Below are 26,500 nucleotides of genomic sequence, written 5' to 3'. Positions count from 1 at the left end.
TTTATCTTCAGAACATAGGCGAGTAACAATTTCAAGTAAAATTTGCAAAAAGATGGTTCTGCAGTATTCTGTTGATAGGTAGGATTATCATTTGTGTCTTACCATTGTTGATGAGCCTAATTGTCCCCGCAGCCGGCTTAGCTTTTTCAAAAATATGTATCTATGTTTTGGTAAACTTGTTCCAGCTTTGCCTTTCCAGTTGAATGTAAACAACTCAGGAAGCAAATACTTATACCTTCCTAGATGCATAAACCATTAAAATCAAACCAAGTCACTTGCATTCGATATAATGACTTGGAGTTATTATCTCACATATTAACTAAAAAACGAGGCGCACTATACTAGTGAATGCACATTTGCAGAAGCTCTTGAAGATTGAGACTTCACCTATTACAACACTAGACGGGATCCAGATCATACGCATTTTTTAAGGAAGGTGATGATGAGCTCGTTCACCTCGTCTGGGTCTTGCTCCTGAACGAAATGACTTCCTTGTGGTAAAAACTTGATCTCAAGATCAGGCACATGTTCCTTCACTCCGCCGCTTGTTATATACTCTTCCATTCCAGGAAGTTTCAGAACGTAGTCTTTCCCGCCCATGATCAATAGCGCTGGAGTTTTTATAATCGGATTGCTTATGGGAAAGCCTTCTGCGAGTGACCTACACATGACTTTAAAAAGTTAACACAACATAGGCATATGAGCATAAGATGATTCTACATTTATCAAGATCTCTACGAAAAACTTATTTTAACTCTGCACTAGTCCTCTTTTTACCTGTATGGAACTTGCAGCGCAGTACGAAAACCGGATTTCTCATATAGAGCAGCATAAGCTGAGAGATCATCTTCAGTGAACCAGGATGGGAGAGGATGAGACTCATCTACCAAGTCCATGATTTCTTTATCTTCATCTGCTATAGGTAATTCACTCTTAGAGAAGAGCACGTAAATGTTTCGTACTACATTCTTTACTTCAAGACGTCCAAAATCTGCTTCAGCCCTTCCGGCAGGCTCCTACATTCACACACAAATCACCAATATCATTGCTTGGTTGCTTGCTTCCTTAATTATTTGCTGGTAAATTGTCATCTCTTATGTGTTTGCCAGCGATAATTAAAAATGTAAATTTACCTTCCACCTCGAAATGTAGAAACCTTCAGGAACCAGACTGAGTAATTGATCAATACCACCCGGAGGCATATAAGGAATTCCACATGTAACAAGTCCGGTCACTTTCTCTGGATGTAAAATTGCAAACTGATAAGCTGTCAGAGCTCCAAAATCTTTCCCAATTACAAAAGCCTGTTCCATAAAAATCAAAAGAAAGTTAATCAAGAAGCCAGCCTGACAGGATTCAGAATTTCAAAAACGCACTACAAATATACCAACCTTCGAGATGGCCAAGGAATCAAAGATAGCGGCCAGATCATTGACAAGTTCAAGGAAGGTAGATTTTTCAGGTTCTTGTGGAATTTCTGATAACCCATAGCCTCGAACATCAGGCGCAATTGCTCGATATCCTGCGTTTGCTACTGCAATCATTTGGTATCTCCATGAATACCAAATTTCAGGAAATCCATGTAAGAAAAACACCACTTGATCACCTGTTCCAATTTCAGCTATGTGAAGCTTAAGACCTCTTGCATCAACATACTTGTGTTGGATCTTATCCATTGTTGTTCAATACGAAGAAGGAAGAGAGCTAAGGGGGGAAAAAGTTTGATGAATTATTGAAGTGTGTTGCTGCCAGGAGTGTGCCACAACACTACCTTAATTCATTCCAAACTCATAAGAAAACAAAATGAAAAGATGCCGATCCTTTCAAACCACTCATTACTTGATCCAAGAAAATTCCATTTTCACAATTAATGATTCACATGATTAATGATTTCCTCTCATACTTGTTTTATCCTGTAGTTGTTTGCTTTTGTGTATTGTTAAATTCTCATTGGTATCGTACAGTGACCATTTTTTTTATTGCTGCCGGCGGCAACTGGGGTTGTTGTCGATGAGACGTTCGTGCCCATAAAGTACAACCTTGGTATAGGGGCGGCATGATTTAGTAGAGGGACGGCACTGTGATAATAATGTCCCTTTAGTTGGTTAGGGGATGTCTTAAAGGGGATGTAAATTGACTAGATTACCCTTTTCACCTTAAGTCGATCAAAATCAAATCATTTTTTTAAAACTTAATGAATCAGAAAAAATCAAATCAGTTTTTTTTTACATCTTCTTCTTCATCTTCTCTTCTCCTCCATCAATTGTAACCTCCATTAAAACTGGAAATTTCATCGTCTTCGATTAATCAGCGATTCGAAAATTAATCAGTGTAATGACTTATATGAGGTATATTATGAAAAATCCAGTTAAGGTTTAGTTTATTTTGTTCGATTTAAGTTTAATTTCTATCATAATTTAGGGTTTTAGGTGAAAATTGAAATTTCTGAGTTTATGTGAGCTACGGTTGATTTTAACTCTATTACGAACCGTAACTGGAGAATTTGATGTTGTTACGGTTGGTAATAGTTCAATTACCAACCGTATGTTCTTATATCTGAAAATTTTCTTCATTTACGGTTGGTAACCATTTTTATTTACCAACCATAACTCAGTTACGGTTGGTATCGAGCATTTGGTTACCAACCGTAACTGAGTTATGGTTGGTATCGAGCATTTAGTTACCAACCGTAACTGGTTTTACAATTGGGTTTTTCCCCAAATTTAACCAGTTACGGTTGGTAGTTCATCTTTTACGAACCGTGACTATGAATTACGGTTGGTTACGAGCGAAATGCCAACCGTAATTAGCTCTGAAAATGTAAGAAATTGATTTTTTTTTACGTATTTGAGCAACAAAAAGCTAGTTGGGACTAATTTAGAAGTATACCTGGTCATTTCAGGTATTGGGTTTTCACTTTGTTGGTTAATTTCTTCGATTGATTGAGATTGACCTTCACTTTGGGTTAAAACTTCTCTACCATCTCCATTTTTTTTAAACTCTAAAATCTGATTTTGTTTTGATTTGAGTTAATATAAGTGAATTTAATCATAAACATTAAACTTGATTATCATCACTAAATTAAGTTATCAATTATGAGGGTTAATTTGTCATTTCCAATCTTTTTGATAAGGGACACCTTGAATGATCATGTAATAACCTTTTTTGTCTTATTAGAATGTCGCCCCTCTACTAACCCATGCCACCGTGTACCAAGGTTGATAAAGTATGACTTTAATGGAGGTTGTAACTTGTAATCATCTTTTCTGTGGGTTGGTATGTGAGAACTTTTCGTGAATTTGGGCTCGAAGGTTTTTGGTGAATTTGGGCTTGAAGTGTTTTTTATGAATCCAATTGTAAATTTAATTTAAGCTAGTGACAAAATAGTTACTATGTGGTAAAATCAATAATCCTTTATCCATGGCGGGCCAATTCGGTGCTCTGCGACTCGGCGACTGAATCGTTTTTAACTCGTTATTCAATCTTTCCTCTTTCCTGATGCAAATTTGATTTTTCTCTCTTAATTTTCGAATTTCATACTAATAAATCTTTCGTTTTGATACTGTTGTTTCTTTTTGCTTTAATCCATGGACTAGATCTAATGATTACCTCCATTATCTGCTATCTGAATTTTTTATTTGATTCGTTTATTTCATCTTCTAGTCCCCTAATTGTTTAGTGTTTCTCTCTAATCAATGTTAAATTTCTCGATTTACTCCTCTGAGATATTTTTCAAATATTTTCAAGAGTGAAACCGTCCCTTCGGTTTCTTCCCATCTGATAATCCTATTTCTCCCTTTTCTTTCTTGTTTTTTTTTTCTTTTAAGTATTATATGATCATTTAATTACTAATTCCAATATATTTTCTCTGATTTTCTTTTCTCAAGATTTATCCCTTCTCGCCTCCATCTCCTGATTGGTAAGTGCTAGGGTTTTTAGCTCTTTTCTTCGACGGCGGTGGCATGGTTTGGTCTTCAACAGTAAGGAGCAGATTTGATATAAGATTTCATTAGTCTCGTTTATTGATTTTTTTCGTTCAAACAAGCTACCATTTCTCAAGGATGAATCAAAAATTTAATCAGGTTATAATTCTTATCGCCCAAGTAATAATCATTACTCTGAACACAGATTATTGCCAAGACCGGTCAAAGTTCAGTAATATACTTAACCACAAGTTTAATCAAAATCTCTGCATAATTTACACTTGGCATCTTTCTCAATATCCTGAGCATGCTTCTTACAAGTATACAGAGTTCCCCTTGAATACTAATAGTACACATAAAGAGATACAAAACATCATTAACTCAGGAATTCTCTGAAACTATTATTGTCTCAACCTACATTCTGTCATTATGGCTGCTAGTAGTTCAATTTTTCTGATTAGTTGGCTAAAAAAAGTTATGTTACTCAAAAGACTACTAAGCATGTTTCTATTAAAGGCAAAGGAAAATTTGTGAAATCATTTACTTTGATTGGATGCATATGTAGAGAAGATATTCTGATCACTAGAGGGCCTTGAATTATGCATTGAGAGCTATTTGGGGGGCAGATCACAATGTAGTCATCATCAACACAAACAGAAGAAATGTTTTCATTTTTCGAATTCAGAACATGGAATTTTATCAGATAATGTTGAGAGGAAAACCTCATTCTATTCAAGGTTATCTTATGTTGCTTATGCCATGGGAGTGTCATATGAATGTGCATCAAGTTATCTTTCAATTTGAGATTTTCTACATAGAATTTATATTGAGGGATATAACATTTCTTATATGGTGGCATCTCAAGCTGGTGAGGTGATTAATATCTTCAACATGGATAGAACTGGTGTGGTGAAATCTAGCTAGAGTGAGAGTGGATGTGAATCTCCCTTTATGCAGGAATGTTAAGTTAACTCTTGAAGATGGTGAAGTTGTAAAATTTGTAAAATTTTATCTGGGTTTTCCATCAGCTACATGCAGAACATGTTATGTCCTTAATTATAGTCAGCTTTATTTTGGAATTGCCGCAAATATAGCCTGGATGAATGAACCGGTCCTTAATCTTCAAGGTGTTCATCCTTTCAATGAAGAAAGAGTCAATTAAGTGGAAGACATGAATATTAATCAAGAAAATGCTCCACCAGTTGTTGCTAATGAGGATATGGTTGTTCAAGGGAATGGAGTTGGGGAAGCTATTCTGAATGAAAATCAGCTGTTAACTTCTGGTGTTAATGGAAATAGTAACTTTGCTATTGTTACTGGAGAAAATGACCCCCCAAACTCTCCAGTAGAAACTCAAGTTTACTATACATGCATGGAAATTCTGAGGGAGAAGGAGGAGTTAAAAGAAGAAGAGATGATTATTTGGTGGATGAGCAGATGGATTTGGATAATTTACATCAAGATATCAATGATGTTTTAGTTATTCTAGCTGAGGAAGTAACAAAAGAGAATGATGATGCTTCAAGAGATAAATGCTTTAGACTATTATATTGCTGTTACAAGTGGAATTCTTCAAAGGGGTGAAAGTTCAAATTCTGCTGCCTTGTGCTTTATTGATAGCAATTCTCCAGCTATAGAACAAGACCAAACTCTTGCTGCAAATTCTGTGGATGCAGCTGCTAAATATCTAGGCAATACCATCATTCAAGTTAGTTTTAAAATCTTGATTTAATTTTTTACCCCTATTTCCTTTTAATTCTGCCGAATATGCCCCTTTCTGCTTTGTTGTATGTGCCTAAAATATGTAGTTTTCCATACATATTTTTGTACAGTTTTGTGACTGCTGATTACTGCTCCCTTTTATATTCCTTTACGTTTATTATGATATGATATTTGAAAGAGCGGGGTCTAACAACACCACCCAATATTTCTCTTAGCAATCTGTATGGACTAACTCTGAAATACTTTGCTAAAGAATCAACTAGACAGTCAGACTCAATCTAGATAAAAGTATCTCAAGGAGTTAATATCTCTCCCTTGATTTGATTTTTACTCAAGGTAAAAACAATAGCGAGTCTTTATCAAATACAAGGAATACTTGGACGGTACCAAAGACCAATGTCTAAGGATCAATCAATATCAATCAACAACCAAAGGTTGGATTTCCAATTGATGATCACGAACGCACAACCTGTATTATTTCAATTATATAAAATATAATGCGGAAAAGAAATAACACATACACCAGAAATTTTGTTAACGAGGAAACCGCAAATGCAGAAAAACCCCGGGACCTAGTCCAGATTGAATACACATTGTATTAAGCCGCTACAGACACTAGCCTACTGCAAACTAACTTCGGACTGGACTATAGTTGAACCCCAATCAGTCTCCCACCGATCCAAGGTACAGTTGTACTCCTACGCCTCTGATCCCAGCAGGATACTGCGCACTTGATTCCCTTAGCTGATCTCACCCACAACCAAGAGTTGCTGCAACCCAAAATCACAGACTTGATAATAAACAGATCTGTCTCGAACAGAAAAGTCTATCAAAGGATAAATTTGTCTCCCACAGATAAACCCTAGGTTTTGTTCCGTCTTTTGATATAAAATCAAGGTGAACAGGAACCAATTGATAATCCGGTCTTATATTCCCGAAGAACAGCCTAGATTAATCAATCACCTCTCTACAATCCTTCTTGACTACACAAGCGGATTGTCGAGGAATCACAAACAATGAGACGAAGATGTTTGTGACTTCTTTATCTTGCCTATAGGAGAAATCTCACGATCTCAAGCCAATCAATCGATTGTACTCGTACGATAGAAAATGCAAGATCAGATCACACAACTACGATAAAGTAGTATCGGTATGGCTTCACAATCCCAATGAAGTCTTTAAGTCGTTAGCCTGGTTTTAGAGAAGAAAGCCAAAGGTTAAAGGAGAATCGACTCTAGCGGGCGCACTAGTAGCACACTGACGTGTGGGGATTAGTTTTGCACAATGCTAGATGTCTCCTTTTTATAGCCTTCAAATCAGGGTTTTTCCTTAGTTACAAAGCAATCCTTATTCACCGTTAGATGAAAACGATTTAGATTCAAGCTAATATTTCTCAATCGTTAGATCGAAAAACCTAGCTTGTCACACACATTTTGGTAAACGTTTACTGGGTTCGTGAAAACCATGCCCAAATGTGTACGTGTATGTTGGTTCAACATAGTAACCCAAAAAGGTCAACCATATGAGCATTTCATATTAACCTTGTTCTTCTGCACCATAACTAGTTCAATTGACTCAAATGAACTAGTTAAAGAGTTGTTCAATTGCTATGAGATCTTATGTAACTACACAAGACACAATTGAAACAAAGATGATTCGATTCGAGTGAATCGGCTCATGAACTGTATAGCCACGGTTTGCATAAAACATTCCTTAGTAATTTCAGTTTCATGTTCAGAGCACATCTTTAGATCATAACCTATTAAGTTCACAAACAAGTTCGCAGACTTAAGTTAATCGGTTGAGTTTTCCAAACTCAGCAGAAATTTTTGAAAAGAGAACTTCCGCCAGTTCGCGGACTGGGTTCACGGACTGAGTTCGCGGAGTTAGCACACAAACGAGTTTTGGAAAATCCAGCATAAATTCTCGGTCGAGAACTTCCGTCAGTTCGCGGACTGAGTCTGCGGACTAGGTTCGCGGACTTGGCTAGCCGATTCCACAATCCTCCCGATTTCTCTTGATCAACAACGTTCGAAAACTTCGGTTCAAGGAATACATGGTTATGTAATCTAAACTCTCATTTCAATCATTGAGACATTCTCAGAGGACGCTATGTATCCGTTATTCACAGACCAATTCACGTCAGAGCAATTCTCAAAGTGATTGAAACTTTTCATGACTTTCGTCACTAGGTGAAGATAAACTTGATCAAAGCGAAACGCTTTACCAACACACGATTTCGAGATAAAAGATAAGCAATGAATGCTCAGCTAGAAATGTCAAATGTGTATGATATAGTCTATATAGCATACGACTTTTGTCTCATAAGAAGTAGGAGATAGAAGAAATAGACTTTTGAGTGATAGATAAGTTCAAGTCTCCACATACTAGATAAGTTCAAGTCTCCACATACCTTTTTGTTGATGAAGTTCCACGGTTCCTTGTATAGATCTTCGTCGTTGTATGATGAATCGCCATGAAGTCCTTGAGCTCAACTACACTCCTAGTCCGTGACTTAGCTATGTAGGCTAGAAATCAAGACTTATAGTTTTGATCACTAACATTGACAAACATGCTTGAGATAGAAACGCATGCGAGGTTGACCGAGCTATGCTCTAAAAATCCCCTTTTGTCAATTTTAGTGACAAAACGATTAATACATATGGAATACAAAAAGGATAAACTTTAGTGGCTCCTATTCCATAGTGTAGTCTTCAACGTTCCTTGAAATTTTCGTCCTTCCAAGTACTCCAATGATCCCAAAGGTTGTAAGTTTAGCACCATCGTTGTTTAAGATCCGTAGATATAACAATGAGAGAAATCGAGATTCTCGATCATTATTATACAGTGTCATAGTATTATTATATAACATCAAAGTCCAATTGTATCACGACTTTAACAATAATACTACGGTGATATGTATCACTCCCCCTTAGTCAATACTCCATATCGATCATGGAAACCACTCCCCCTTGCATAATGATCCGAAAACCATATGTATTTGTAGTGTGAACTACAATATTTCTCCCCCTTTTTGTCAATAAAATTGGCAAAGGTACAAGAATGTGATCATGATGAAATTTCCACAAGAGACATTTCATGACCAAAAGAAAAATACATACCAACTTAATTTAGATGCAAGCTAATAGACGAAGCTAACAACATTCATCAAGGAGTTTTAAGATACAAGATAACCCCTATAAAATTCCACAGCCGCACTCCCCGCAAGGTATTACCATTAAGCACAAGTTCAAAAGAACTCTCCCCCATTAGATGTCATTCCCGAGAGAACAACAAGAGCGACCTTAATTTCGAAAGAAAAGAAGGATTTTTTTATTGGACACCAAAAACCATAGGAATGATTTTCTATATCCAAAGCTCAATCAAATTAACCACAAGTAAACCCATGATTAATTCAATTGGAATATGCAACTAAATCAAACCACAAAAGTGATCAATTTAATTGAAAGTGCTCAACATAAGTAAACTCACGGAGCTACGACTAAGTCAATCATATGGAGATGACTAACTTAACCGTTTAAATACTCAACATAAGGAAAACCTTACGGAATATATGACTACATTAACCAAAGAACATGATAGTGTATCCTTTCATGTACTCAACACAAGAACTTGTGGAATATATGAAAACTCAACTAGATTAATTACAAGAGAACCTATAATTAATCTAATTGGAATACAAACAACCAAACTAATCACCGAAGTAATCAATTTAATTATTTTGGTCTCAACATAAGAGAACTTATGGAACCCCGACTAAGTTCATCATAGAATATGACAACCTTAATCGTACATGTACTCAACATAAGAAAGAAGACTTATGGAGTACTAACTAAATAACCAAACTAGTTGATTAATTTAGTTCCTAATGCTCGACATATAGCATCTTATGGAACAACCAACAAAGCCAAGGTAAATCGACTTAGTTGTAAGGTGCTCAACATAAGACACACAATGGAGCCTTCACGGTAAAACATAATAAAATGGATCAATGAAGATCAATACCGTGGATAACATACAAGGATCTATTCTATTTTCCATCATAATGACATAATAGACTTTATCCTTGTTGAACAAAAGATTTTATCCTATTTTCCATCAAATACATGATTGCATAGGCATAATTTTTGTATATGTCAAAAGTCCATTCGTCCTTTCATCAATACGAATACCGATTCATGAACGACTTTACTTTTGACTGCAATATGGGACCTTCAAGTTCACGGACGTAAACAATACATATCCCATAAAAATATTTCAATATCACAAACCATTAAAATACTGCAATAAACATCATCCTCCAAATATTTTTAGAATTTAATACCAATAAACCTAAAAAATAACATAAGAAGATGAAAACAAAAATAGCTATGTGTGTAGTCACAATCGTCGCTATTCAAAGCACTAGTTATTCTTCCAACTAATCCAAAAAGAAGACATACTAGGAAAATAAGAAGATGCATTACTAACCACATTCATCATCGGACAATTTCCAAGTAGCTTGAATTGAATCCAACTCTTCCTTGAGCTCGGGACACTTGGTTCCAATTAACGACACTTGATCTTTTAAGCACTTTACTCTTGCATTTACCTTGCGCATACCCTTGTAAACTTTTTGAATAAGCCTCAAGGTGGTAGGGTCTTCAACATCAAGAGAAGTACCTCTTTGTCGCTCGCGAACATTTTCCCTTATACGCCGAAAAATACATGCACGAACAAGTTTGGGAACCCCAAGAGAATTTCCAATAAGATCAAGTCCACGATCACGGAAAATTTGGCTAATCAAACAAGGATAGCCTAACATCTTGATGTGAGAATTTATCGTCATCATTTGAAAGATGATAAAGCCACAAATATTAAGATCTGTATTGTCGGATGCAAGGAAGACGACCAATTCCGCAAACTCATAAATACACTAAGAATTCTCAATTGTGGAGGGACAAAGGTTAGAGATACCGAGTTTTCCAAACGCCATTAAAGCAATACTAAGATCATTAGTAGGAAACTTTCCTTGACTCCAAACAACCTTCTTTCCACAAAGTCCAATAGATATATCATCATATGAAGGACATTCATCACTTGGTCTAGGTAACCGTACGTTTCCCAACGGTATTTTGGTGACCCTTGAAATTAACTCTCTATTAACAAAAAACCTTTCTTTATTTATCATGGATTTGAATTCCATCTTCTTAAAAACAACATCATGAATGTTGGCATAGAAAATCCTTGTTAGAGAATCAAAACCTTCACCAAGGCCATTAAAGATATTCCCAAGATTGAACTTTTTGAAGCAAGCTAAATCCTCTTCATATCCAGTAAAGGTTTCCAATTTCTTTTCTAGAATAAAACCTTTGGAAGCAATCCTATCAAAAGTTCTAGCACAAGAATCATTCACAAACCTAATTCTAAGAGAATTTTGATCACAAGGTGGATCCAAGCTAGAGGATTTTGAGCTTTTAGAACTCCTTTTCATGATTCTAGAAATCATCATAAAGAGATACTCAAAAGGAGATTACTTACTTGAAGAGAACCTCAAACACCCTTCCCTTTGATTTCTTCAAAGAAGCTTTAATGGTGGAGAAGCACAAACCCCCTAGTTCACGTACGCGGACGGAAGATGAGAAAGGAGAAGGTTCGCGGACCACCAACATATATATATATCCCTCATTCATGGGCTTGGGCTGTACACGAACCGTGATCCACAAGACTTAAGGAGGAATCTTAGCCCTTTCCACATAAGTGGTGAAAAACCAACAAAAAGTGGAAGAAAACAGAGGTAATAGAAAGTTAACCAAACAACAGCACAACTATACACAACTCAAGCCATTTCTTTCCCCACATCAAGATATGTACAAATGGGGAAAAGCCAGTCTTGTTACCAAGAGGCATAATGCACAGAGGAATTCTCATGCGACACATCTGGTTTATAGGTGTGAATAGTCCCTATAGTATAATCAAAGTAATGATGATTTTCAGGGTAGCTGGAGCTTTCTATCCTTCGTTGGTTCGGGCTAGAAGAAGGATATTTCCGATACCTGGGTTATTCAGTATTAACAGTTTTAACACGACCAGCACCCTTTCTGGAAAGATTCTTAGACTTAACAAAATTAAGTTTTTCTAAGAATTTAAAAACGCCTTCGAACACTTTAAACAAATCTTTATCAATTGATCCATCATGATAATATTCCTCATAGAGATCAAGAGTTAATATAGTGAGGTTCCAAATCCTTGAGTGTATTGAACGTTTTCCCAATTTTTCTTTCCTTTTATTTTTTTCTTCAGATTGCTTCTTAACATCTAAATCTCCCCTTTTAGATGAAGTAAGATTATCATGAGAACCCATAGGTTTTAACCATAACAATCTTTAAACAATCTTTAAGGAATTTTGGCGTGCGTTACAGATGCCAGGAGCAAGTTTTCCAAAGAAATTTCCTATAAGGCAATTTATATGGAACGAACAAACACAAACTTATTAGGTTTACCGTGTTTTCCCGCTCTGATACCAATTGAAAAAGCGGAGGTCTAACACCACCACCCAATATTTCGCTTAGCAATCTGTATGGACTAACTCCGAAATACTTTGCTAGAGAATCAACTAGACAGTCAGATTCAATCTAGATAAAAACAAAAACATACGGATTGAGGTTGGATATTACCATCATTTCATTCAAAATCAAAACAAAAACAAACGAAGCGGAGATAAACGATATTCAGATGCAGCAGTCAAAGTCCTTGCTTACTCCGAAATTTGTTCTAAATCCAAATAATAGGTTGTAGCTTTCTTATTGATCCTTCCCATAAAGATGGAAAAGAATCATATTGATGAAAAATAATTTGGTTGCTTGTAGTTAATGAAAGAATGAAAGGGTTATGCAGAAAAGTCTATAAGGTTCATTAAGTCATCACAAAGAACTTTCCTAATCGATTTTATTGCTCTTGTAAATGTTATTGACAAGTGACGACAATTTATAGTGCAGTTTAGCGTTCAAGCTATCATTTTCTATAGAAGTACAACAACTATACAACATGTGTGACTGCAGCGTTAGAATTCACTATGAAATAATATTAAGAGGAAATATGTAAGTACATTCCTCGAAGGCTCGACTAATGGGTAAGCTCTCACTTTCCCTTGTAAATACCATTCTAACTTTCATTTACTTACTCGACTCTCATGCATCAACAAAATAAGTCGCTAAAATAAATAACTTAAAAAAGTAAGTAAAAAATACCCCCCATATAATTGGATAGATGATACGAAGACATAATAAATGAAGTCTCGATATACTACTCACTAATACAAACATTATTTAGAGTCACACAAAAATTACTTTGTTGAATTTCAAAGTGAAACTAGAAAAATATGACCTGAGCCAGCTTATAGTATGTATCAAGGGATATCATCCTATAAGTGCATCTGACGGAATGATGGATAATGAGAAACAACCCTTCTCCAATTTGAGAATAATAAATTTCAATCAAAAACTGTATCAGGTGGTACCCGAATTACAATGTCTAATTTGATGTTTATAGGTAGAGTATGGAAACACTTCACGAAACCTTTTTAATCTTTTACATAATTTTTTTCTTAGGGTTCGAGAAACATGGACGGAAATTGGATTTTCAATTTTTGGCCTCCGGAAAGAGAGTAAAGTTGGAAAAAGAAAATTATTAGAAAAATTGAACAACTTTTTGGTAGATCCACTGGTTTGATGCAGGTGTAAGTAAACAAAGATGTCGAAGATATAAAGCCTAAGGGTTACCGGTAAGGGTATCAAATCAAATATAAGACAAACATGATAAAGAAATTTTTTGATGGGGGAAAATTTAGATGGGGGTATGGGGGACCAACTAGAAGCTGACATTTGTCCTTCTGTTTTCGACAGTTTTCTACCAAATTTAACTTCTGATTTTAAACACCGAAATTACCCTTCTACGTATCAAAACAAATATTATTAGCTTTCCAAAAGTAACAACTAACCTAAATTACTGTCAACACAAACCGATTATAAGGGAAGAAAAAAATAATCTCACATAAAAATATTGAAAATCTTTTTCTCTTATTAAAAATATCTTTATTAACTTTTATAACCTAAACTCTTTGTTGCTTTGTTATTTACGGTTCGTCCAGTGCCAGAGTTAAGCTATTGACTAAAACTCTACTAATAATTAAACTTTGAAGATTAATATAACAACTTAGCTTATTCGATTCTGTAATGAGTGAAACTGTTCAATAATGGTGCACTCGTGAATTGATGGTTTCTTACAATCGTTAAATTCATTGATATGTTCCCGCTGATGAATGGATTAGTCCATATTAAATTGTCGTACGAACAAAAAATCCTATTGTATCAGTTAAATGTTCTTGCAGTCAACCAGATAGAACTGCAACACTTGAGAAAGATAAAATTACAAAATTCAGAATCAAATAAAAGTATTGCATTACTTTCAATTGTAAAGAGAAAACACTACGTTACATTCAAAGTGAAAACTATTAACTCAGGAAAGAACTTGGGTTGCTTATTCTGTTTTCAAAGTGTTCCGTGATTTTACCTACGATTTAACATTTTTCCTTTTTATCGTTTTTTTTACATATTTGTGCCATTAATATAGGAGAATGAATAGGATTTAAGCAGTTAATAAGATTATAAGAACTTAAATTTGGTAGAAAATCAGAAGGGTACTTTCGGTCTTGAAAATTAGAACTTAAATTTGGTAGAAACCGTTAAAATCAAAAGGACAAATGTCAGCTTCTTATTAGTCCCCCATGCCCCCATCAAAATTTGCCCTCCTCGAAAATTTTCTCAATATGATAGTGCCTTGTTCTATATGCAATTTGGTAACCTCCCCAATAAACTGGTGTGTGGTATCCCTATTTGCATCCATGGAAAGTTGGGTGCATTATTTTTTTTCTAATCAATTAGATTTAATATTGTTTCCCAAATACACTCATAACGCACATACATCATGTCGAACCAATTGTAGCATATAAATCCGAGCACCAGTAAGAATAACGTCATATTAAAGAAATGTCATTGTTTTAAGAATATATCCGTTTTTTTAAAATTCAATATTTTTCAAAATACACATCGGATTTTAGTAAAATTAATATATTCGGAAAGGTTTTTGAGTTACCTAATATAATGAGTATAAATAAGAATATTAAATTTTATTTTACGAAAAAATATCATTGTATCAATTTTATTGTTAAAAAGAGTAAAATTCATATATGTGCATTGCAATGTGGTTTGACTAGTGAATAATAAAGAAAACATATTATGTCGACAGTCGTCGGTGACGGAGCCAGGTCTTTTGGGTTGGAGGGAAAAATATAAATGGTGAAAGGTAATATCTCCCCACAAAATGGCAGTCGTAGGCCGGCCGAATTTTTAGGCATTTTTCCGTAAATTTTTTTGATGATTTTATACTATTAAAACTAAATAATAATACTGTTGAAAGCAAATTACAAACTTATGTTTATGCAAAAGAATCCAAAAAATCCTTTGTACCAATTAATTATTGCTTCACATGATTTCCTATCATGCTTGTTTTAATCTGTAGTTATAATGACATTCATGTTAACCAAGTAAAATTTACTGGAGGTGATATTCTCAACTTACTTATGGGTTGGTGTTGTATGTGAACCTTTGTTGAATTTGGGTGAAAAGCAGAAACAAAGAGCTATTAAAACACAGAAACATGAAGCCGAATCTAACATAGCAAATAGATCCAAGCAGCAATAGGCATAACGCCTGCACAAGTTACTGGAAGTTAAAAACTTTCAGCTGAAGATACAATACAGTGTTGGGATTAATAGCTAAATCATGACGGCAATTGAAACTACCATACATTAATACTTCCATAGAATAAACTAAAACATAAGCATGACACCTTTTTGTACCCCGATCATATCCTAGTGAGCACATTGTCAATCTTCCTGAAAACAGAAACTCTCATTTCTGTATCCGTAGGAGTGGAATATCGCACATATAAATAAGAACGCGAAGTAAGGATTATCTGACGTAAGCGAGGACTATCGCACATGTCAAAAATGAAGTGACGTATTGGATGATGTCAGTGAAATCACGAGTAAAATATGATGTTCTATGCGAGGTATGTTCTGTGCCAGAATGAGTGATCGTAAATGAGCGAATGTATCACACAGTGATTCCGAAAATAGTGGATCTCTTAGCTGTCATCCACTATGAGGAATCACTATACATAGGAAGGAAGTCATCGCGAAGGGAGAGATCTTTTAGTGAATGTTAGATAAGAAACTAGGAGAGAGAAAGTTTATTTGGAGAGCAAGTAAAGTCATTGGAAGATAATTGTAAAATCAATATATCCAATTATAATATTTGAAAATTAATAAAAGATTCATTATGATTACTTGAATTGTGGTATAGTTATATTGGGGTGTGGTTGTAGGTTTTCCTGCAACTACATTTTTGGCGCCAGAAACAGCTTTGGGTGATAAATCCTGGTAGTAAATTCATAAGAATCTTGGAAAAAGTAAGATCTGGAAATTGAAGATAGATCTGAAAACTTTTGGGGAAGGTACGGAAGAATAATAAAGAATCTATGGAGAAAGCAAGAATTGTAACAATACAAGGAAGAGGTAGATAAATACAATGTAATTCTATAACAAAAACATCAATCCCTGATGCGGATTTTCAAGAAAGAATAACAGGTAGAATCCACAAACGAAATTATGAAGGAAGAAAGGTGGAAACGGTGGAAAAAGAATCTCCATTAAAAGAATGGGAAAAGGTGGAGATTACATTTGCAGCAGACGAAATTCCAGAAGAAAATTTAAAGAGGACAGATCCGTTGGTAATTACAGTCACAGCCGAGCAAGGAGAAAACGTTGTAATGAAGAAGAAATCAGAAACATGGGCGGTTGATAGAACACTGATAGATACAGGAAGTGGAGTTGATGTCTTATTTTATCGCACATTCAAAACAATGGGATATGAAGATGTAGAAATGACACATCCAACTTACAATGTTCATGGATTTAATAAAGAAATCACAAAACCAAAAGGAGAAATTGTGATGCGAATATTACTGGGAGAAGTAGTAACAAAGATAACACTGTGTGTGATTGATATAAAATCACCATACAACATGTTATTGGGAAGACCATGGGTACACACGATAAAAGTTGTAGCATCAACACTACATCAGTGCATCAGGTTTCCAATCCCAAGTGGTATAGGTGAAATCAAAGGAGATGTAACGCGTGCGAAGATTTGCAATCAGATAGATGTAAGAAATTATGAAGGGAAAGCAAAGAAGCGAAAGGATCGCTGGAGAAAAGCAAAAGAACTAAAAAAGGAGGACGAGTTTCGGATATACACGATTAGAGCGAAAGAGGGAAAAGGAATACCAAGTGAAGCACCAGCGAAGGAGGGTGAACAAATTAATAAGATTAAAGAACCAACACCAATGGGAGAACCCGAAAGCAAATTTTACCGTAGTAGAACCAACGAAAGAAATAAATGTTGGATCAGAAGAAGAACCGAAAATGTTAAAAATAGGAACTAAAATGGATAAACAAGAAGAAGAAAAAATGGTAAATATGTTGCGAGAATTTGTTGATATCTTCGCATGGAGTATGGAGGAAATACCAGGAATAGATCCGTCTGTTGCATGTCATAAATTGAGCATTAAAAAGAATGTAAAACCATTTAAGCAAAGAATAAGGAATATTGCAATTGATTATCATCCACAAATAGAAGCGGAGTTGCAAAAGATGCTGGATGCAGGGATTATAAGGGAGGAGAAATATCCAGAATGTATAGCAAATATGGTGGTAGTACCAAAAAAGAACAAAGGGATACGGATCTGCATAGATTTCACTGATTTAAATAAAGCGTGTCCGAAGGATAGTTTTACTTTACCAGATATCCCTCAAATGGTAGAATCGGCATCAGGAAATGATAGAGTCTCAATGTTGGATGGGTATAAAGGTTATAATCAAATTCCTTTAGATAAAGAAGATCAAGAACATACTGCTTTCTTCGCACCAAGAGGTTTATACTGTTATACGAAAATACCATTTGGATTGAAAAATGCGGGTGCTACATATAAAATAATGGTGGAAAAAGTATTCGAAAAGTGGATACATAAAACATTAGAAGTCTATGTCAATCCAGAAAAAATACAAGCAGTTAGAGATATGCCGCCCCCTGCAACAGTGAAAGATGTTCAAAAGCTAAATGGATTGATAGCCTCGTTGGGAAGGTTTATCTCTAGATCTTCGGATAAGTGTAAACACATTTTTAACATATTAAAGAAGGGGACCAAATTTGAATGGACGGAAGAATGTGATAAAGCATTGCAGAGCATAAAAAAATTATTTGGTGAATTTATCTATCATGCAAAAGGCCAAGGCGGGAGAATAATTGCTACTCTATTTAACATCAACATCGCATGCATTAAGTGCAGTATTGTTACGCTCGGATTAAGGGATAGAAAAACCAATATATTACATAAGTAAAACATATAACTCAACAGAGGAAAATTATTCAAAAGTTGAAAGCTAATTCTCGCACTGGTGTATGCATCATTCAAACTTCGCATTTACTTTCAAGCTCATAAGATTAAGCTATTAACAAGGGTACCAATTGAACCAACAATGAAGAACTCAAAAAGATCACGGAGATTTGAAATGTGGAACACACAATTAGGAAATTATGAAATTGGTTATGAGATTTTATCTTCACCAAAGTCTCAGGTTATCGCAGAGTTCCTCGCAGAGTTTTCATTAGAAGAAGATGAATATGTAGAAGAAATGATGGATGTGGATGAAGACCACGGAAATCCTAAAGACTTATTAACTGATCGGAATTCAAACTGATGGGAAATAGTTGATGGGTCATCCAATGGAGAAGGGAATGGTATTGGTATTGTATTCATTTCACCAACAGGAGCGATAATGGCTTACTCATTCAGATTAGATTTCGCATCCACAAATAATGAGACTGAATACGAGGCAGTTGTACATGCACTAAAGCTAGCAATTGAAATGAAGATAGAAGATGCACGAATAACTAGTTGTTCACAGCTAGTAATTCGCCAAATAGAAGGTACATATAGTACAAATGAACCATCTTTACAAAAATACAAACAGTTGGTTATGGATTTAGCAACGGAATTCCAAAAATAAGATGAAGACACATAGGCAGAAAGGACAATAGACTCGCAGATGCATTGGCCTTTATACCTTCCATGTTAATAGATCCAGTTGCAAGGGACATAAAAATACAAACACTCTTTTTACCATCTATAGATAAAGGAGAAACAACTCAAACAGATGTGATGACAATAGAAAATATGGAAGACGAAAGTGTGAGCGAAGAAAAAGATTGGAGAACTGAAATCGATTTATACCTAGAGAAGGGACAAGTACCAAGAAAAAGGTTGGAGGCACACAAATTAAAAAGTCGTGTGACGAATTATGAATTCAGGGAGGGCATTCTTTACAAAAGATCATTCCTTGGACATTCCCTCAGATATCTTACGCGAAAAGAAGGGATAGAAATTTTAAAGGCATTACATTACGGAGATGCTGGTAATCATAGCGGAGGAAGATCACTCGCATACATAGCAAAGGTACAAGGGTATTATTGGCCATACATGCATGAGGATGCGAAACAAGTCTCAAGAAGATGTGAAGAATGTGAACGTCATGGAAAAAAGATACATGCACCAGGAGCGATGCTAAATTCATCAATAAATGTGCGGCCCTTTAAATGGGGGATTGACATTGTTGGACCATTCATACCAGGAACGGGACAAAAGAGATATTTAATTGTCGCAACAGACTATTTTACAAAATGGGCAGAAGTAAAAGCAGTTCAGCACATTCGTGATAAGGACATATTCACATTCATCTTTGAAAATATTATATTGAGATTTGGTATTCCTGCACAGTTAGTATCTGATAATGGAAAGAAGTTCGAGGGTGAGAATATAGAAATGTTACTTAATGCATTCAAAATTCAAAGCGACAAATCTACTCCTTTATATCCACAAAGTAATGGACAAGTAGAAGCAACAAATAAAACGATAGCAGACAACTTGAAGAAGAAATTAGAAGGGCACAACAAAGGATGGTGCGAACAAGTGCATAATGTAGTATGGGCTTACAGGACAACAAGGAGAGAAGCAACATGAATGTCACCTTTCTGTTTAACATATGGGGTAGAGGCAGTATTACCAACAGAAGTTATCATTCCAACAACAAAGAAAGAAGTTTGGGAGAAGAATCTAAGTGCAGATCTAATTCTAACAAAACTTGATGACTAGAGGAAGCAAGAGAAGTCTCTTTGCAACATATGGAAAATTATCAACAAAAAATAGCTCGAGAATACAATAAACGAGTTAAGATAAGAGAATTCCATCCAGGAGAATTGGTGTTGCGAGAAATCCCAATTTACCAAAGAGGGGGAGATGGAAAATTGAAAAAGAAATGGGATCAACCCTATATAATAAAATGGATAGTTGGGAATGGAGCTTATGAGTTAATGGATCCAGAAGGGCGAGATATGGGTCGCAGATTAGATCGCCCTTGGAATAGAAAATATTTGAAGAAATATTATCCATAGGAGTTTGCGAATTTTATCGCACAAGTTAACACATGTGCGAAGTTAAGCATATGAATCCTCATCCTCGAAAATAGATATAGTATTTGATTCAATAAATGAATTTGAAAAGTTCGCCCATATTTAAGAAATTATTTTTTAATAAAAAGGCAAATGTAAGACCTCAAAATAAGACCTTAATAAAAGGCACCAGAAGTGATTTTAATCAGATTGGCTAGGAATCTGGATGTGGCGTGCAACCTAGTTCGCATACATGTAAGAGGCAAAAAAGTAAGACATATCGCACGTCATAGTCGGAGAACCTAAAAAGCATGACTCAAGGGAAATCTATACCGACCCTGGAACTTGAGTCATGGAGATTTGGGGTGAGAACAAACGAAAATTCCCATCCGGGAGAGGTACCTTAAATTTTCAGTCTAAGATAATAATCTTAGATTGAGAGACTAAGGTGAGAAAGTCTCTCCCAAGGAGTGCAGAAACTCGATCAGGGCGCCGAGGTACACGGTTGAGTCAAGAGTGCCCGGGGAGTTTGGAGTGTACCTTGACACTGTTGACAAGTCCTGACTATGATGCACTCGGTCCGAAGATACCCCACTTAGGGTGCGGTCTCGCAACCATAAACCTCATCGGTAGTGGGACGTGAGACTGCGAAATCAACTGGATGGGAAGATCCATAACCTTAACCCGATAGAGGTAAGCTTCCTTGAAGGGGAAATCAGGGAGAAGATAAGGACGACACCCTCCATTAAGGAGATGAATTGTGTCAAAAGACGTAAATGTCATAAGACTTTTTACTCAAGAGAGTATTAAGACTTATCATATTTATGCGATAAAACCTGAAGAGGAAAAAATACAAGAAAAAGATAAGATCAGATCAATGGGTTAATACCCTACAGTGTAAAGACCGCCTACGATCTCATCGCACAGAAATAAGGCAAGATAAGACCTTTACATATGAAGGCAAGATAAGACCTCATAAGAAAGAATATATATAAAAACTAATGATTGGTTGGTAGGAAATTCAAAATTTATCATATCGCACACTTGTTTTATACAAGAAATCTAATAAGAGGCAAGTATGGGAATTGAAATAATACAATATTATCTTCCTTGTAACAAACAAGTTCAAAATGTATCAAAACAGATAAGGGAAATACAGGGTGAAAATAAAATTAAACATGTTCAGCAGCTGCACCTTGTTCGACCAAAGACTTTTCAGCATCAATATTGGATCCATGATTCTCTATTTCGGCATTAGTCTTATCAACAAACTTGTCCTTCTCAATTTGATCCTCTTCATCCTCTTGATCCTTCTCATCATCTCTCACAAATTCATAATCACTATCCGGTTCAGGGTACTCTTCATCTTCGCCTACATTAAGAGGAGGAATCTTTTCCGCAGGAAGAGAGTTGCTTAAAAGAATTCCATTAACTACAGATTGAGCACTAGCATGAGCCTTGCGAATAACTCCCCTTTCAAGGTTTATAGCATTGATCTCTAAAAAAGATTGTTGATGTGCGAGTCTTCTTCGCGCTCTGTCTCGAGAAACAGAAAGAAAAAGTTCAAGGTTCGCATGAGATACTTCTAGGTTCAAACGCTCTTTGCGAACTTTGGATAAATCAGATCTCAACTGAGCAGTGGTAGCTTGATGAGACTTTTCAGAATCTGAGAAGAATAATAAAACTATCAAAAATGGGAAATAAAGCTCGCATTAATGAAATTCAAGGAAATAGTTAGACAATAACAAGGCAGTCAACTCTAGCTGACTACCTTCGCAGAATTTAGAAAGGAGAAGGGTGTTATTCTTCATACTTTCCATAGCTTTATCAAAATCATCACCAACTGAACCATTAAGACGGGAGCGAATCTTCTTTGCATCAGCAGAGAGAGACTTATTCTTTTTCTTAAGAGCATCACGAGATTGCTTTAATTGATTATATTGTTCTTGAAGCTGATTCTTCTTCACGATCAAATTTATTTTACTTTGAATGATTTTTCATTCCGAGTCTTTAATTCCTTAAGTGATGTCTCATGCTGTACTTCAAGTGAACGAAGTACTCGCGCTTGGTCTTCGTTTATTTTCTGAAGAATTGAATATTGGTGCGAAAACATTGCTTCTTTGCTTAAAAAAGAATGAGTTCTCCCTAGAAAAGGTATGATTTTCTCCTGACAATGTTTCATACATTATATCGGCGTTACGTGACAATTTAGAAAAATGGGATATTTGACTATTTAATACTTCAATTTCTTGAATGTGATGGTTATTTTCATGGGTTAGATTATTAATCTGATCAAATGAATATGAATGTTGATTATTAGCTGGTTTAACTGAGTCTGCAACTTCTCGTAATTCGCTTGAGTATCCTCAACAATATATTGAAAAGTATATCTCTCCAAAACTCGCCTCTGGTTTAAATCTTAATAAATGCATGAAGAAATTTAAGGAATGTTGGTAAGCGAAGAAATATATCATAGGGTACAGTAAGCAAAGGAGAAAAAGTCACCTCTAAGTTCTTGGTTTCGGTGAAGGTTTTCAGCCTCAAGATTTGCAACTTGAAGTTCTCCCCTCAATTTCTGGACCTCTTGAAGTTCCATTTTCAACCTATTGAATTCATTCTCCAAGAAAGCATTTTTTTACGAAAGTTCCAGTTCAGAGCAGCTAGATTTAAAACGTCCTTCGGCAAGAATCATTCGTCGATGAGAATCCTAAAGAAGAAAGAAGACAAGGATAAGGGGTTAAGATATTAAAGTTAAGTGAAAACATAAAAAAAGACACTTACCAAGATATCTAGAGCAGTATGGAAGCTTGGATCAATGTGAGAATAAATCTCATCTCTTGTAGTGCTATCAGAGGGAAATTCGCACAAAAGTTTACTTAAAGCAGAACAAATGCGAAGTTTGCAAGGGTCATTAGTAGAGGATTGAGCAGAGTTGATGATGTGGGATACAGTTTGGGAAGCAAAATTCACGCTATCCAAAGCTTTTTTGCTAAGAGAAAGGGAATTTAATAACAAAGAAGAAAACGAAGAAGAAGGGATGGATATAGGAGGAGAAGGAATAGTAAAATCTGTAGGGGAGGATACATTAACAGAATTTAGTTGAGGATTAGTATGGATGAATGAAGAAGAAGTCTGATTCTAATCCGATGAATTCGCAGAGGCAGTAATAAGAGTATCTTTTGTCCCTTGATCATCAGCAGTTTCTTTTTCACCAGGAAAAATTTCTTCAAAGGTGACAAACATATTCGCATCTGAAGTTTGAATTGGGGTGATAGAGGCATTAATATCAGAAGTTAGAATTGTTGCTAAAGGGGTGACGTCTGCAACATCAAAGTCAAGAATAGAAAGATTTGATTTCATTACTGTGGGCTTGCGAGCTTTCTTAACCTTTGGTTTCTTGACCCCACCTATCTCACAATCAGAAACCTGCGAAAACAAAGTAGATAAGAAATAGAGGTAACAATATTGTTTAGTTAAAATTAAATATTTTTTACTTCTTTGTTGTGCGAAGTTTTCCTCTTATGAGATTCTTTATTTATATCATCTGAGGAAGAATTAGGGTTTGGAATAGTTATCCTCAGGGCACTTAAAGACGAATTTTTCCTGGAATAGTATGAAAATTGGCTTAATTAAAAAGATAACAGTTACAATCAAGAATCATGATTATCAGAAGAATAAAAGGATAAATCTTGAAAGAGGAAAACAAACTTTGCAGTTTTATCCATGGCAACAGTAGCAGAAGAACAATAGAGGTAGAAGCAGAAGAACAGTAGCAGCAAGAATGAAGCAAACAACGGAAGAAAGAGAAATTTTAGTGAAGAAGAGAAGAAAATTTTATTCTTCTTAAAAATAAGTCAATAAATAGGTAGAAGAGATGACTGGTTATAAACAGTTTGAGCCGGTAAAAAGGAGAAGAATCGACGCGTGTGAATAAATGAACTGGAATTCCGGAGAAATGTCGGCAAGGTAGAATATGAAAAGATATACACATACGATATTATAGGATGGAAATTTCTCATATCGCTCACTCCATAATGTAAGCGAAATGAGAAGAGGCAAAATGTAGGAGTGGAATGTCGCACATATCAATAAGAATGCGAAGTAAGGATTATCTGACGTAAGCGAGGAATATCGCACATGTCAAAAATGAAGTGACGTATTGGATGATGTCAGCGAAATCACGAGTAAAATATGATGTTCTATGCGAGGTATATTCTGTGCGAGAATGTGTGATTGTAAATGAGCGAATGCATCGCACAGTGATTCCGAAAATAGTGGATCTCTTAGCTGTCATCCACTATGAAGAATCACTATATATAGGAAGGAAGTCATCGCGAAGGGAGAGATCTTTTAGTGAGTGTTAGATAAGAAACTAGGAGAGAGAAAGTTTATTTGGAGAGCAAGTAAAGTCATTGTAAGATCATTGTAAAATCAATATATCCAATTATAATCTTTGAAAATTAATAAAAGATTCATTATGATTACTTGAATTATGGTATAGTTATATTGGGGTGTGGTTGTATGTTTTCCTGCAACTACAGTATCTTTTTCTTTAAGCAGCTCAAAAACACAAACATCACCTTCTATCAGACCTAAATCTCGTCTAAGAGAAGTCCAACCGGAACATAGCTTTGCTGAAGAACCTCCGTTCCAATATCCAAGCGTCCACACTTTGTCCTCTGAGTTTCGAACCGTTACATTCTTTATGGTCTTCCTTAAATGTTTATTGACGAAGTTGTAGGGAATATGCTGCACAAGTAGGAAAAAATTCATTTACAGGTACACCACATAAACAGATGGCAAGACCCAAAGTTCTTCTGGTGCAACAGAGTTATATCTAGATACTTCCAGTTCTTGGGGAGCTAGTGGAGCAACTATCAATGCCATTGATAGACACATTTTTGTGTCTAATTTGTCCTCAATGTCCGTATTATTGGAACTCTATTTTTGTACTAATATTGTGTTTTTATGTATTTTTAGGAAATAAACATTTTTGGAAAATTCGGCTCGAAAAGTTGATTTTGGCACCCCAGGAGGACAAGTGTTATTCGGACTCTCGCTTTTGGATAAGGGGTAACCTAATTACTAAGGGGCACCCCAAGGTCACCCCAAGGCAGCTGCTATTCGCACCCCAGTTCTGGTTAGGGGGGAGGACGTCTTCTTCCCAAATTCAAAAACCAAAAATTGGCGGGAAAAATTGTTCTTGAACTGCCGTGACTAGGGTTGAGGATTTGAAGGTGTTCCAGTGAGATTCAATGGCCCAAATTAAATGGGTTTGTTCCTAGGGCCTAGATAGAGCTGGTATGGGTGTTGGATTCGGTCAAAATTGGTTAGATAACCGGTGGTAATCAAATCAGGGAAGATATTCTAAAATAGGAAAAATATTCTATTCTTGGAATTCTTGGATGGAAGAGACGTGCATGGGTTGATTCTATTGGCTGGAAACAATCCCTACGGCTCAAGGATGACGCGTGAGAAGAGATAAAACAGGGAACAATCCGTAACAAATCAGAGAATTAAAGAAAAAAGATATCGAGAATATTTTCATTCACCGCCGAGTAATGGAAAGAATTTTTGGATTAATGAGAAGTTATTCTTGGTCCAAAGGTGTATAAATATAACTCTTGGGTTAGCATAGAAGGTTGTCGAGAGGAGGTCCAGAGAAGCAGAAATCAAGAGTTGATGAAACTCTGTTGCTGGTGCTGCTGCTGATGAAGAACATCAAGAACACGAAGAACGGACCTGCAACAACAGTCGTTTCTCTACAATAATAACGACTCACACCTGTGGGTCGTAAATCAGGCAGTCTTATTTTCCACAGCGTTTGCGACACAGCGGCGGCAGTCTTATTTTGTCACTGAGGGTCGTAGGTCTCTGGTTTTATTGTATTTCTCATATTCTCATCATTTGTAAACCATTTTTGAGCCATAATAAATTATTTTGAGAGCATTTTTACTATGATGAGCTAATTCCCTAACCAAGGCAATGGAGGAAGCTATTCACGCAACATAAATGGGTAACTATTTCATTTAATTATATAATTCACCTAATCGCTGCTTTTGCAGAGTTTTAAATTATTTGAATGATTGTCTTAATTATTTGTTATTCAGTTTGATAGGTTATGCTTGGTTTAATCTCTTGATAATCTATGCTTAAGGTTTACAAATAATGTTTGAGAATCTGTATGATTGATAGTGAATTAAAGATAAAAGAGGTCTTAAGAATTGA

At 35.7% G+C, this 26,500-nt stretch overlaps 2 protein-coding genes across 2 annotated transcripts; one reads left to right on the top strand and one right to left on the bottom strand.

The window, feature by feature from the left end:
* Window positions 1-152: 152 nt before the first annotated feature.
* LOC113310527 (AB hydrolase superfamily protein YfhM-like) lies at window positions 153-1,800 on the bottom strand. Its single transcript, XM_026559227.1, has 4 exons — window positions 1,392-1,800; window positions 1,134-1,304; window positions 778-1,016; window positions 153-661 (listed from the first exon to the last, which is right to left on the bottom strand). Exons 1-4 carry the CDS (start codon window positions 1,674-1,676, stop codon window positions 415-417), a joined length of 942 nt encoding a protein of 313 aa, XP_026415012.1. The 5' UTR covers window positions 1,677-1,800; the 3' UTR covers window positions 153-414.
* Window positions 1,801-16,535: 14,735 nt separating this feature from the next.
* On the top strand, window positions 16,536-17,210 carry LOC113311623. The gene has a single exon (XM_026560437.1). The coding sequence runs from the start codon at window positions 16,536-16,538 to the stop codon at window positions 17,208-17,210; it is 675 nt and encodes a 224-aa protein (XP_026416222.1).
* The last annotated feature ends 9,290 nt before the right edge of the window (window positions 17,211-26,500 follow it).

Source organism: Papaver somniferum, chromosome 9, assembly GCF_003573695.1.
Source record: "Papaver somniferum cultivar HN1 chromosome 9, ASM357369v1, whole genome shotgun sequence".
Lineage (NCBI taxonomy): Eukaryota > Viridiplantae > Streptophyta > Magnoliopsida > Ranunculales > Papaveraceae > Papaver > Papaver somniferum.
Note: the sequence above shows the minus strand (reverse complement) of the source record. Positions and strands in the feature narration are given on the sequence as shown.

Excerpts from the sequence above, each read along its gene's own strand:
- LOC113310527 (XM_026559227.1), bottom strand. The coding sequence starts at position 1,676 with ATGGATAAGATCCAACACAAGTATGTTGATGCAAGAGGTCTTAAGCTT. Across the intron at positions 1,305-1,391 it reads ATTCCTTGGCCATCTCGAAG|GCTTTTGTAATTGGGAAAGA; the intron begins GTTGGTATATTT and ends TTTATGGAACAG. Across the intron at positions 662-777 it reads GCGCTGCAAGTTCCATACAG|GTCACTCGCAGAAGGCTTTC; the intron begins GTAAAAAGAGGA and ends AGTCATGTGTAG.
- LOC113311623 (XM_026560437.1), top strand. The coding sequence starts at position 16,536 with ATGAAGAAGAAATCAGAAACATGGGCGGTTGATAGAACACTGATAGAT.